We start from the raw sequence: 14,910 nt of genomic DNA on the forward strand, positions 1-14,910 counted from the left end.
AAGTTTTGCTTGTACAAATATTCATCTATTTTGGGCTAAAAAGTAACTATCTAAACCTTTAAGGAACTCCAACTGCTAGCCCCTGGTTGCTAGGGAGAACACTGGACTGCCATGGTACTTGAATTTTAATTCTTATGAAGTAGGTGATCTAACATCATGGAGCTTAGCTGCCTCATCTGTAAATGAAAAGATAGGGCAAAGTCTTTTCTAGTATGTCTAATTGTAGGTATTCTAGAAATTCTTCTTAGGACGTCTCCAGTATTATCTTAGCCCGAAATACAGTCGATACTAGCCAAAACTCAGTACATAAAAAGTGTCTGGATGGTACAAGGATTCTCATCAATTAAAGATAGTTCACTAATATTTGGCAAGGAGCCAAACAAAAGTAAAATGTTTCATTTCCTTATATTAAATTAAGCTTCAGGACCCTAGAAGAAAAACTAGACTGATGTTAAAAACACAAACACATTATTTTCAGGAAATATAATCAAGCAGGGCAGCTAGGTGGCACAGTGGATAGAGCAGTGGTCCTGGAGTCAGAAGGACCTGAGTTCAAATCCGGCCTCAGACACTTAATAATTGCCTGGCTGTGTGACTTTGGCCAAGTCACTTAACCTCACTGCCTTAAATTAAAAAATTAAAATTAAAAAGAAATATAATCAAGCTATTATACTTTTACAAATATAAAGTTTTCATTCAAGTTCTAATGGTCTAAGTTTGGGAAGTATAGAGACCTCTACCTTCCCATCTCCTTTTTTGGTATTTCACAACTTAGCCATTTCTTCCCACAGATATGCAAGAGTAGGAAAAAGCACTACTTGATTGTGCCCTTCAATTCTTTAATTGATCTGAAGCCAAGAGATAAAGCATTGCAAATTATTTCTGGGACTACAAACTTCAATTTCTGAGGGTTCAGTTTTTTCAGATCCTCATTGAAGCCCTCCTAGAACATCAGTCAAGCATCAAGATCTGATAGGCCCTTACAAGTCTAATGGCAGCCAAGAGTACCCCATCCCCCAAATACTCTTGGTATTTGTAATTTCCACTAACATAATAATCAGTACTTACCTTGCTTCTGCAAATTCCAAATAGATTCCATTTCTGCAAAAGTAACAAGAAAAATGGTATTAATGAATGCCCCCCCCAAGATTCAGCACAGTAATGCTTCTGATTTTAGTGTTAAGACTTAGAACATGTTTTTTTAATCTCAAGATGATGTGAATAACCTTTTCTAGACATCCTAGACATTCTAGACATCCTCTGTGAAGCAGAAAAAGTAGGCCTGGAGCCCCAGAATGTACCGTTCTCCTTGTTGGGGGGGGGGGGTTCCTTGACTATTTCTACTCTGAAACATGGACCAGAAATAGGCTTAAGAACTTCCAAAAGTTGATTTTAGGAAGCTGTTATTTTATAACTGAAATTAAACTACTGGAACAGATCTTTTTCTTATTTATATTCAGGACCTAGGGAAGCATCCTGTCTATGATTTAGTTGGCTATCACAGTTCATCACCAAAAAACCCCAGGGATTCATGTTAGCCCAGTAGCACAACATACAGCACAAGAATGAAATATGGATCATTTGAAATAAATACATTGTTATGGAATCACAGAGCAACAGTCATTTGAGAAATTCTGAAAGACTATCTAAGAAATCTGTCTTCTAAAAATTAATATCTGATAGAAAAAAAAAATCAAGATGACCAAACAAGTCTTTGAAGTAGAAACAGGACACCCCCTACCGCCCCCCCCCCAAAAAATAACAATAACCATGGGGTGGCTAGGTGGCACAGTAGATAGAGCACCGGTCCTGGAGTCAGGAGTTCAAATCTGGCCTCAGACACTTAGTAAATTACCTAGCTGTGTGGCCTTGGGCAAGCCACTTAACCCCATTTGCCTTGCAAAAAAAAAAAAAAAAAAAAATATATATATATATATATACACACACATATATAAAACCAATGAACAACTTAAAATGACTACACTTGCTTAGCCCCCCCCCCCCAAAAGTTGAGAAAATTGTTGGAATAGCACTGCATGCTTTAAAATTGTCAGGTTAAGTGTGAGGTTCTGGAATGGTTTAATGAAATTATTCCCTTTCCCCCCAATATTTGTTACAAGAGAAGACTGTGTGTGTTAGAATTTTCAGAAATTAGTATGATGTGAACTGAAGCTGAGCAAGATGAGCAGTACCAGAAAAACACTGTACACCTTAACAGCAACATGGGGGTGATGATCAGCCTTGATGGACTTGCTCATTCCATCAGTGCGACAATCAGGGACAATTTGGGGCTGTCTGCAATGGAGAATACCATCTGTATCCAGAGAGAATTGTGGAGTTTGAACAAAGACCAAAGACTATTACCTTCAAATTAGAAAAAAAAAAACAAACTTATCTTATGTTTTACTATCTCATATTTTATTTTTCTTCCTTAAGGATATGATTTCTCTGTCATCACACTCAACTGAAATCAATGTATACCATGGAACCAATGTAAAGACTAACAGACTGCCTTCTGGGGGGGGGGGGTGAGAGAAGGGAAGCAAGAATGGGGGGGGGTTGTAAAACTCAAAATGAAGAAAATCTTTCAAAAATAATCAGTAGGATGGAAAAACAAAAGGCATCCAATAAAAGTAACTTTTTCTTTAATCAGTGCTTAAAATAACCTAACTTTTTTTTAAGTCTAAGTAGCAAGTTGTTTTGGAATGATTCTGGTAAATAAGGAATGGTAGTAACCAGCATAGCTCATCAGTATAAAAACAGGTATACCTGTAAATAAGCAGAACAGAAAAAGGAACACTCATTACATTATAACTTCTATGGCAGGACAGCCAAGTCTGTTTTTCTTAACATGGGCTATGCTAATATACAAGTATTTTCCCACCAGTGAACCTCTCCACTTCCTAATAAGCTGTTCTCTGAAATAATATGCAAGGTCCCAGTGTCAGTTAACAGGTGTTTATCAAATACAGGATAATCCATTATCTTTCTATACATACCATGAATTTACTTTCACAGAATTTTAGACCTAGCTCAAAAGGAAGCCCTTTACAAGATTAACTCAAAGGAAAATGCTGAAAAATAAATCATACACACTTTCTGGCTGCTGAGAGAACAAAAAGTATTTAAAATTAAGCTAGAAATTGGTGCTGACAGATGAAACTTTCTTCTCCCTCTGCAGAATGCAATGCCCTTTTTCTTGAGTAGATTGTGAAAAACTCTAGCCAGCAAATCAACACCAATTACACTGATCCTTACTAGACCCAAGAACTTTCGAGGTAGGATAGGGAAGTTTATCTGAACTAAAAAGTCATAGCATTTCTTAAATTTTGTAAGAAACTACAATTAAAGAGGAAAAGCAGAATCCATTAAGAGGAACTACATTATCATTTCACAATACAGAATGTGTATTAGTCCCCAAAACAGCACCCAGATGTGAGATTATCCAGATAACTGAGTTTTAGTAAAACCTGGTGAAGAACTATATGAAGGGATACAGAATGAAGTGAGCAGAACTAGGATATCGTATCTAAGAGACCAACTGTTAAAGACTTGGCTATGCTGATCAATACAAACAATCCAAGGCAATTCCAAAGGACTCAGAATGAAAAATACTATCCATCTCCAGAGAAGAGAATGATGAAATTGAATGCAACTGAAGTATAATTTAACTCTATTTTTCTTGCCTTTTTATAGAGAATTTGAAACTCTCCTAATTCTTAAAACAATGAGGATTTTTGTTTAAGATAACTCAAACAGGGTGGCTAGGTAATACAGTGGATAGAGCACCTGAGTTCAAATCTGACCTCAGACACTTAATAATTACCTAGCTGTGTGACCTTGGGCAAGTCACTTAACCACACTGCCTTGCAAAACCCCCCAAAACAAACAAAAAGATTACTCAGTCCTCTCAGTAGAAGATCAACAATCTTCTGCCTGATCTATTTGCCCGACCCTTTAAAAAAATCTTTACTTGATTCTGACATCTCAAGTTATCATTCTATATCTCTTCCCTTTCATAACTAAAGTTCTTGAGTTACCAACAAATAAAAGCATCCATTTCTTTACCTCTCATATTCCATAATCCCTCTGCAATCTGTTTTTTCATCCCCATCACTTTACTGAAATTGCTCAATATTATCTAATATCTCTTAATAGCTAAATCCAAAGGCCTTTTTCGGTTTTCATTTGTTACCCTCTTGAGGGTTCAACATGGGTCCAATAATCTCAGCAGAGGACTGTCACATTTATATATCCAGTCCTAATCTCTCACCTCTAATCTCATTTCACTGGCATTATCAACAGATGTTAGACATTTCCATCTACATAATCCCACTGTCATCTTGAACTCAACAAAACCCACTGAATCTCTCAGCCCTAGAATAATTTAAAAAAATTCTCTTTCCTTTGTTTTCATTCCCATATCCTATCAGCTGCCAAGGTTTCTCACTCATAGCACCAGTCCCTTCTCCACTCTGCACAGCAATCATGCTCTGCTTCAGGCCCTTGACTTGCTCTGAGACTCGGGGCTAGCCCAATTTCAACTTTTCTTCTCTAATCTATTTGCTCTGTTGCTTCCAAACCAATAGTGAAACCAATATAGGTTAGACCAGGTGACTTCACTAGTCTAAGATCTCTGGTCAGACATGGCAAGCTCTTTACAAGCAGGTCCCCAACAATCTTTCATCATCTATCTTCATCAACATTCCTTACCCCCATTGTCTCTCTTGGGATCTCTAGATTCACTTCTTCCCGATTATTCTCTCAGTTCAAGTCCCTTCATTTGCTTCCCTATGTACATTCTGCCAACTTCCCTCTCCTTCCCAATGAGAGTTGTTTCTTGTGTCTTCTATCCCCAGGACTTAGCAAGTACTTAGCAAAAGGTTAGTTTAATTGAAATGAACTGGATAATTAGTTCTATTATACCTGTATAGAGCATCTAAGAATACAAAATTCCCATTCCAATAACTATCATCATGGCAATATTTTGGTCAGCAAATTTTCTGGGAAAACTGAGGGGAAAAAAAAAATGTTGGCCAAAGGCCCCCAAAAAGGCAATGGGCCCTACCCCAAGTTCAGGGCAAGTCAGGGCTGAGACAACTGTGAGAAGACCCCATTCCTGAGAATTACAAGGCTTAGTCATCAAAACTAGTAGAGTACAGATGCAGGTCTCTGGATCTTGGGGCAGAAGGAAGCTCTGGGATATAAGCAATAACTGCCCAGACAGGTCACACCTTTGGATAAAGCCCCAGACATTCTCTTCGTTAACATAACTGGTACTTGTGTATTTCTTTATCCAGAAAGTCAATATTTAGAGGGTAAGATCACAATTCAACCACAAGACCCTGTACAACCACCTATTTCTGTGATTCCAGACCATGACACCCTCACTTTGGACAGTAAAAACATGTCCTTGAAAGGGTGCACTGTTTCAATTATAGTTTGTCTTTTTGACAAATTGAGTTTTGCCACGATTTGGGGGTCCCAAGTTTTTAAAGTAAATATAAACAGTTCTGAGATAGTGGTGGGGAGGGTGTCAGGGGGAAAAGGAGACATGGGATAATTGTTAGTCAATCTCTTCCTTTTCAGAGCAGTTGTACAAAACTGTCCTTTAACTCTTCTCAAGTGGTTCAAATACAGAAAATGACAAAGAATTCCTAAATTTACAAACCACTCACCAAAGAAATAAATCCAGGTGGAACTTAGAAAAGCAGAAGGTAGACAGCTACCTTCCACCTTTCAAAAAAAAATTACACAAATTGGGGCAGCTAGGTGGTACAATGGATAGAGCACCAGCCCTGGAGTCAGGAGGACCTGAGTTCAAATGTGACCTCAGACACTTAAAATTACTTAGCTGTGTGATCTTGGGCAAGTCTCTTAACCCCAAAGCCTTGGGGGAAAAAAAACACAAATCAAACATTCACCACTCAATGAGTCAATCAGACTTTCTCTTAACATATAACAAAATTTAAAAAAACTACCAAGCTGGGTCTTTGAGATTTTCTCATATGCCTTCTGAGGAAAAAGTCCTCATTTAAAGTATAGGGCCAGTTAATCCCGCCTACGTGCAATTAACTCACCAGTAAGAAAGCAAGCTTGGCCTATAATTTGCATTCTGGAATACTAATGAAGGTCCCAGATTTGATAGCCTCCAGCTAAGAAATTATCTCAGTGCCAGTCCAACTTTTTTAGCCAAGCAATAAATCAGTATTAACTGAAATAAGACACTAATTAATGAAATCCCCCTCTTCGCCATTGTTTTTTTCTGTGACTGGTAACTTGTTTCCCCTCTCAACCCAGCTTAAAAACTCTTCCCAGTACTACTCTGACCAGCTGCAATTTCCATGTATTTCTCATACCTTCTAGAAACCTTCTACTTAAACATGTAAAATATGGTTCTTCTAACCCAATCCTGCTTGAATGCTTGCAACAGATTAGCCTTTATTATGACAATAAACTAGGACTCTTCAAAAAGAAAAAAGGGCTTCAGTTGGGCTTGGAAGGTGACAGAAGGCCCCCCCTTTCTCTTTATGTACCATTACGGGAAGGGAACTCGTGACTCAATGAGCTTTCTCTAGTACTGAATCAAGTACTACCATGACTGAAGAGCCTCCCTAAGGCTTAAAGGACACCAAGCACTCTGGATGGGGTAGGGATGAGCAGCAAGGACACTCTCTCACACTGGCCCCTTTCATTTCAACTGATTACACGCTCTCTCAAGGATTTATACTTAAATTAGTTCTCACTAATCCAGACTCCACTAATTTGAAATGTTATTCAGAATCATAGAATGTAATCCCATGACAACCCTCCCTCTTTAAAGATGAGGACCACTACCATAATCCAAGTCGGCAGAAAAGCAGACTGTCAAAAAACAGTAGCCACATTTTCCAGTTTATATTAATCCAACAAATGTCCAATGAAGCTCTCCCAACAAAGTTTCAGGGAAGCTGCTTTAGCTACATTGTAAGAGCAAGCTCATTTATCCCATAACCTCAACAATGTAGTTAAGAAATCTATTATATTTATTTTAAGCAATTCTAACAGTTCTTTAATAGTTGTCAGGTTTCCTAGTCCTCAAAAGATTCCAAGCAACAAACCTGCTTAGCAGATTACAGGAGTCTGACACAGCAGTAAGATGTTAAAAGCTTGTCAGTGTGGGTGTAGACAGCAAAACTACCAAGAGTCAGAAAATTCAAGTACTGTCGGTAGTGGTCATTTAGGTTGGAGGCAGTTTCATATACTTCTGTAGCCTCCTATTACTCAAGCTGACTTTCAGTTTTCAATAAAAGATTAAATAATATTCAGAGCACTATTTAAAGGTAAAAAGAAAAATACCAGTGCTTTCAGGGGCAGGTCTCCAAAAACCTGGAATTCACTTTCAAAATATACTGCATGATGTCACTTGGCATCTAAATTGTCATCGAACGAAAAAAGCCAAAACTACATTCGTGCCAGTAACTTGGATAAAAACTTAAATCAATTTGTATATAGTGAAGACAGTGCTTTGGGATCTATTTAGAACATAACAGTCAGCAGGAGACCTTCCCATTTACTCTCCACAACCCCAAAAGGGAGGATGATCAATAGTTCTCAGAACCAGGCAAAAAGCAGTATTCAAGATACAAAAGGCTCAAGGCTCAATTCTCCCCAAGTTAGAGCTATGAACTTGTGAAGGGGCCATGTCAAAGACAAGAAGTTGATTTCTAACTTTAACACCAAAAGTTGATACTGTCTCAACTTGGTAGAATTAAAAAATGAGCCCTAAATAAATCTGAATGGGGGTGGCTAGGTGGTGCAGTGGATAAAGCACCGGACTTGGAGTCAGGAGTACCTGGGTTCAAATCTGGTCTCAGACACTTAATAATTACCTAGCCGTGTGGCCTTGGGCAAGCAACTTAACCCCATTGCCTTGCAAAAACCTAAAAAAAAAAAAACAAAAAAAACCCCAAAATAGATAAATCTGAATAATGCCAAAAAAATGCAGAAAAACACTCTAGTGATTTGTTTCTGTGCTCCTTCAACAACTTTTATAATATTGTTCATTCTTAGGCTTCAAGGCCTAAAGTCCAAGAATAGATGAAAAAGGAGATTCTTCCTTCCATTTTCCACCCCAAGCTAGCAAAAATCAATAAGGATCAGAGTAGGGGGGGGCTGCCTCATCTACAAGGACTGCTCAATGGTCCCATCTGTCTCAAGTTGCTGAGAACTCTGCCCCTGAAGTGAACAAATGGTCAAAGGAGACTGTTGGAAAAAGATCAACACTCCATGGAAAAACCAAAAAGAAAGCGACAAGATATACAACTCTGGGCCTTGACAAACACTGGGACACTTCCACTCTTTATCTCTATCATCAACCCCCAGAATTCTACTTCTAGTCTACAAGTCCTGGGACACAACAGCATGCTGCTCACTGCAGTCTTAGGTAATACTGGGTACTCATTTTTTTTCAGTTTGTTAATATTTCCTAACTATCGTGCCTGCTCTACCTCGCCATGAAGGACAATGTCTGGGCCACCTCAAAGTCAACTGGTATCAGGCTCAGAAACTCAGAGACCCCGTACTTTCAGAGACATGAGATGTTTTCTGTCTTCATCTGCTCTTCTACCCACACTACACCTTAAACATAGGGATTTTAAGAATTACTCTACTCATTTGATAGTAACGTGAGTTTCCAAAAACAATTTTTTACTTAATGCCAATTCTCCTTCTTCCCCCTTCCCCCCAAACTAGTAAGAAGGCAACCTGCCACTTGTACTACTGCTCCCTGGCTCCAGCCCTCCCACCCAGCTCTCAAAATCCCCTCCTTCTGGGCTCCCTTCTCTACACCCTCCAAATTCTTTACCTAAGTTGCTAGGGGGAAACTGGACCGTTCCACCTTCTGGACCTTTACACTCCAGCACCTAGCAGGGTCTGACACACAGCAAATGCTTAAGAAATGCCTGCTGGTTCCTATTCCTAAAGTTGTCTTATAAAACTTCTGAAACTACCTGGATCATGATTGCTTCTATTTTAAGCACTTATTATTAAGAATGGGCAGAAGCAGACAAGAATCTGGGAGAAGCTACTGGGAGAGCCAGGAGGAGAGCTCCAGGACCCCTTTCAATATCCTCCATGTGCCTAAGACACCACACACAGCCCAGTGTTTACTGAATGAATAAAAGCAGTTTTCTCTGTGAGTGTTGGGCACTGGAGAGACAAAGGTCACAACTGAGAACCAGAGGACCAGGATGAGGTGTCCATCTGTGAGCTGAACACTAGAGAAATGCAGGGAAGGGTCAATGGCCTGAGGACTGGGGTTAAGGACCAAGAGACACAGAAAGAGAGGCTATGCAAGGTGGTCAGAGTTCAAGAAAGGAGTCAAATATTGAACTGATTTCCATCCTGCCAGGCAGTAGGAAGTGAATAATAATAAAATAACTGCTATTCTTAAGCTGTTGGAATTTGTACTTATGCACTGTGGTCAATCCGTCATCTTGGTGAGGCTGGATGCTAACTTAATTTACAAGATGATCCAAACAAATGAAAATTCAACTATTTTTAGTACTGACCAAGAACTTATTATCACAACCATTCTTATTTGTCAGATTAAACTCTGAAGGACTTTTAACAACACTGAGCCTAACACCTCAGAGGATTTAGTTATTAAAATGTCACAAGAGCCTTCTTGGGACACTGTTTCCTAAAAGTCAACATATCAAAATCCTCTTCATTCTGCGTGTCCGTCTTAGTGGACTCTAGAGAAACTGTCTGAGGTCCACTCAAAAGGTCAAGAAGGCACTGAGGAAGATTACTCGGAATATAAAAAAGCAAAAACCAATCTAATGACCAATATAGTCAAAGTCTTTAAAGAAAATCAAAAAAATCTATTCAACCTGATATTTGCAACTAACATCACCTCACTTTTAGTCCATCTGACAAGCACTACAAGTATCCCTTTCATATCGCTTCATATAAATGTTCATAAAGAGGCAGGATGACATGTCCAATTTCCTTGGCAAAAGTGAAGTACATCTTGGCATTATAGTCCTGAGCCTAGTGTCTCAGCAGCAATACTATATTATGAACAGGTTGAAAAAAGATTTCTTGTTCCTAAAAGCCCTGAGCTACAGCCTCAGCAAGAACTCAGGTTGGTCCCTATCTTCTGAAGAGGCTAGACCAATCCCATCTGCCCAAGCTACTCCTTATTATCTTCCTTCTAGGGCAGCTCAGTGAAGGAAGAGAATAGTCAATTCTGCCCTCTCTTCCAGCCCAACCCTCTCCTTCTAAAAGGCTGACAGAAAAAGGGCAGTTGGCATCATCACCTTCACCTTCTTCTGGGCTGTGGATAGAAACTCAGGATCCCCAACAATTTCATAACAGAACTCCCCATTAACAACTGCTATGGAGGATATTTCAATTAAGCTTATCCTCCTATCCTGTGACCTCTATCCGCAGTTTTCAAGTCCCAAATGACCCAAGTTCTAAGGCAGTCGGTCAATTTGCAAATTCTAGCTTTCCGGCCTCATGGAAGAGACCAGAATTTTAAGTGCAATGGTAAAACTGGCCTACCACCTTAGGCAAAGGAAGGATGTTCCCACCTCCAGCCTCTCTCCAAATCCCTAAAATTTTCTAGGCAGCTTTCAGCACCACTAACTCCTGTTACTGACAAAAATTAATATGTCGAATTGATTAAAACAGACAATTCATTTAGGGGTTCAACACCTCAAAATATTAGCTAATTTTTAACTGTATTAAAGTCATGTCTCAAAGAGGTAGAAAAATGTCAAAACTGGACACTACAGAGTAAAATCTTGCAGAAAACTGGGCAAAAATGTAGAGCCAGGTATTAAATGAACTAGTTCTCCCTTTTTTCCCCCCTTTTAATTCTTTAGTCTATTTAATGTCAAAAAAGATACCATCAGCTAAATGTTTTAATGAAGTAGGTCATATGAAAATTTCAGGTCTATAATAAAAGATATAAAAACTTCTGTATATTTTAGAAGAAGAGAATAGACTAAGTCTTAAACATTATCTTTTCCAGAGATTCAAAACTGTAAAACAAATTTAGGGAAAGGCACTTGCCCCCTCTGGCAAATGTGTGCTGGTGCAGTGGCTAGAGGGCAGGCAGGGTCTGTAGTCCTGAGTTCAGATCCAAAGTCAAACACTTACTGGGTGACCCTGAGCAAGTTATCTCAGCCCTATCTCAGTTTCCTCATCTGTCAAATGAGCTGGAGAAGGAAGTAGCAAACCTCTCCAGTATCTGTTTTTTTAGGTTTCTGCAAGGCAAACAGGGTTGTAAGTGGCTTGCCCAAGACCACACAGCTAGGTAATTATTAATTGTCTGAGGTCGGATTTGAACCCAGGTACCCCTGACTCCAGGGTCAGTGCTTTACCCACCGTGCCACCTAGCTGCCCCCCTCTCCAGTATCTTTGCTGAGAAAACTTAAAAACAGGGTCATGAAAAACTGGACCAGACTGAAAAACAATCAACGACTGCAACCTAGGCAAGACTGGAAAAATATTCTCTATTAGGTCTCTCTCCACAGGCTTCGACTTACCATACAACAGATTTCAGAGTGTTTGTAAAGAGCACCATCAAATCATTCCCCACATGCAGCAGATCTCAAGGGCTACTATCCCACTATACCTTTGATTCCAGACTCCAGCAGGAGTTATTATGTTATTAGCTGCTTAATGCAAAAAAGTATTCTTTAGTTTTAAAAAAAATTTGTATGGCAAGCACCTAAGAAGGCAATCACTCCCCCCATTTGCTATATAGACAGTACAATCAGAATACCTTCAATCCACAAATAAAAGCAAGGTATTTCACAAAACAATGAGTTACCTTTAGTGTGATATACAATAGCAGCCCTCAGGTCAAAAGAACCCCAGCTATCTTTCCTTTCTAGGCCTCTCTGGTACCTCTGTTCTTTGGCGGAGGCTAACAAAGTGTTCGTAGGAGAGGCCAGAGGATTTTCTATCTCGTAGTCCTTTGAGAGAAACACTAGAGCACCTTGACTACTGATGTCTGCTTTTTGCAGGTCACCTGTGAGACTGGGCTCCAAGGTTAAGGCTCCACCCTCAGGGGCAGTCCCGGGCCTTAGAAGGCCGCCCAGAACTTGAGGACTAGTCCGTTTATCCAACTCATAAGCCTTGGGAAACACGGGATGCTCAGTTCCTGAGGGAATTATTTCAGCACCCTGTGAAACCAAAGTGGCAGGATATTCCCCTTGAAATGTCACTTCCATCACTTTGTGATCCGTAGATTTCCCACTAACAGTCTCAGGACCAGCACTAGGCTCATTGATAAAGGATAAACCCCACTGATTCTGGAAGATATCCCCCAGGTTTTGCTGATCTGTCTGTGAGGGCAGATCCACCTGTGCTGCACCCAAAAGCACAGTTTGCATATTTGAAGGGTAGATAAAAAGGCTAGGCTTGATTTGTTCAACGGCTGCTGAAGTGATGCTCAAGTCCTGGAGAATGGCCTCCGTCCCAGAAGGGGTAGGGGTTACAGTACTAGCAGCGGTGGTGAGCAGTGGCTGATTCCCTGGAGAATACAGACTTCCCTCAGTCCCTGACAAAACAGGACCGTTAGAAAAGTTGGCGGAAGTAACCGACTTCATAGCAGACATGGGGACTTGGGACAGTCGACTCGAGGAGGTTTGGGTCTGACTTTCCCCAGCAGACAGGGAAGGTGATGACAATGACAGGGGAGACACTGAAGGGCTCTGAGCGGCTTTGTTGAGGTTTTCTTTAACTTTGCTTGCATAACTTATTTTGGGAACAATTTTAGCACTGCTATTGTCCACTGGAAAAACTGGGGGAGGTTTAAATAGGGTCCAGGAATCCTCTTTGGAGGCAACAGCTGTGGTGTGTTTGATTTTGGGTCGGTCATCAAACTTTTTGCTGCTTCCACCTGGCTTGGCATCAGAGTTTTTCCGCTGTAAGTCCCCAAGAGCAGGTTTCCCTCGCCCTGCTCCTCCAGACCCAGCCTCGTACTTCCAAATGGGTTTGGAGCCATCACCCCGATTTCCCTTCGGTTCACTGTAATCGGATTTGAAATTGTCAAGTCCCTGCTTGAAGTTGGGGGGCGTGGGCTCCTGCTGCATTATTTTATCCGGCACTAAATTCAGGTTCTCGCAGCCCTTGGCACTGTTGCGTCTGGCTTTCCGTTTCTTTGGAGTGGTGTAGCCACTCTCGGAGCCACTACCATCATTGTCCGCCCCTCTGCCTACATAGCCGTTAGTGATATAACCAGAATTGTTTGTTACAACACCATTTGGAATAGATACTGCATCGGCCTTGTCTATAGATTGGTTATCTCTGGGCTTACTTTCATAAGACTTCTCGTTCTTTTTGTCCATACTGTTTTTCTGAATGAAATTCTTGGTTTTAATTCCTGCTTTCCCAAAGGTACTGGTTTTCACAGTCTGCTTCGGATTTAAATTAGTGTCTATAACTTGCTGGTTGCCATTAAGTACCCTCGAAATGGGGTTAGTGGCTTCATCAGAGCCCAAGCTCTTTAATATTTCTCTTTCTCCAGCATTACCATTCAGTTCACCGTAGCCTAGGAAGACAGGGGGAAAAAAAAGTTATTTTGATTGCAATAATATCTATGGCCACCCTACAATTTTAACTCTTCAATTCTCTTTAATTCAAAAGAAATATGTCCCGGTAAATTATAACTGGTCCTAAACACCAAATAAACCAGAAAATGAAAAATATGGCATTTCTACATAGTCATTATAAAGATTACAGAGTGAACCTATCAAAGACTTTTCCAATTCAGCACAATTAGTCGATTCCTCCTTTTAGCAATTTTCATTGGGTAGAGAAATGACAACTCTTAGAATGCTATATCATTTATCTTTTACAAACTCTTTTCCCCATTCTTTAAAATCCTTGATACCTTTATAGAACTCATGAAATGAAGTGAAAACAAAACTGAGTAATCCTACAAAATCTCAAATGTATATCAAAGACAGGTTTGTCTAGAACACCCAATGTAATGAAATCAGGAACAGTCAAGAGTCAAGACTAAAAAGCTTTACTACGTACAATTTCTCTATATTGGCACTTGGAGCTAGCTCAATGATAAATAGCTAATTTTTCAAAGTTCTTGACAGTCTAGTTTTACAGTGTTTCCAGAGATCACCAAATGGTAAACAGGGAACTTGGAACAATCACCCATTCTTCAAACTGTAGTAAGTGGTAGAGTAGTGGCAATGTGCTTTGTAAAGCAACTTGAGATCACATCATTGAAGTTTTACTACCTTTGAATGGAGGACACAGAAAAAGTCCAAGAAATATCATCTAAAATATTGTTTTAAGGGCATCTGAAATGGGAAGAAACAAAAGGACAGGAAGGGGGGGAAAAAAACCTCCCCAACAGGACTTTTACTGCACTCAACCTCCGAATTCATGGAAAGGGAAGGTGATAATGGAAGGCAGGAAATGGGGGAGAGGGGAGGGCTTTAGAAGATGCATATCAAGTTTTGATCCTTCAATCTTTCTAATGCAGACCTATTAATAATAATCCTAATCTATCAACTTTGAGAATGCTATTAGATATTTTAAAATAGCTTCCAAAAGGACACCAATCCCCTAAAATGGCCTTGATGAATGGCTTAAATCACATGGGTTACTGGTAAAATGAGGAAAGGATGGAGGTTTGAACTGAATGAAGGTCTACCCTAAGAACTCATGGCCACATTGAACATACAAACAAGAAAAGGACCAAAAATTTCTTAAATTATTTCTGTCAACCTTTCTATTTCTGCAAAATTCCAAAAGGGGCAAAAAGTAGGTTCCTCTGGGTCCAGTTTTCTAGGGAAAAACCCTTGCTCACATCTCATCAAAAAGGGTTTACGGCTTAATTAAGAGAAACACTGTTTCTCCCTTTCAAAGATGTGTTTTGTTTTTTTA

General features: G+C 39.8%; 1 protein-coding gene across 1 annotated transcript in view; it reads right to left on the bottom strand.

The window, feature by feature from the left end:
- The window catches only part of NUFIP2 (nuclear FMR1 interacting protein 2), a 30,046-nt gene that overhangs the window by 12,925 nt on the left and 2,211 nt on the right, over positions 1–14,910 (bottom strand). The window contains exons 2-3 of the mRNA XM_074189104.1: positions 11,828–13,552; positions 1,069–1,101 (exon numbers count right to left, since the gene is read on the bottom strand). Of these exons, the coding sequence (XP_074045205.1) occupies positions 1,069–1,101; positions 11,828–13,552 (1,758 nt within the window). The remainder of the gene's footprint in view (positions 1–1,068; positions 1,102–11,827; positions 13,553–14,910) is intronic.

This window comes from Macrotis lagotis, chromosome 5 (genome assembly GCF_037893015.1).
Source record: "Macrotis lagotis isolate mMagLag1 chromosome 5, bilby.v1.9.chrom.fasta, whole genome shotgun sequence".
Classification (NCBI taxonomy): Eukaryota; Metazoa; Chordata; class Mammalia; order Peramelemorphia; family Peramelidae; genus Macrotis; species Macrotis lagotis.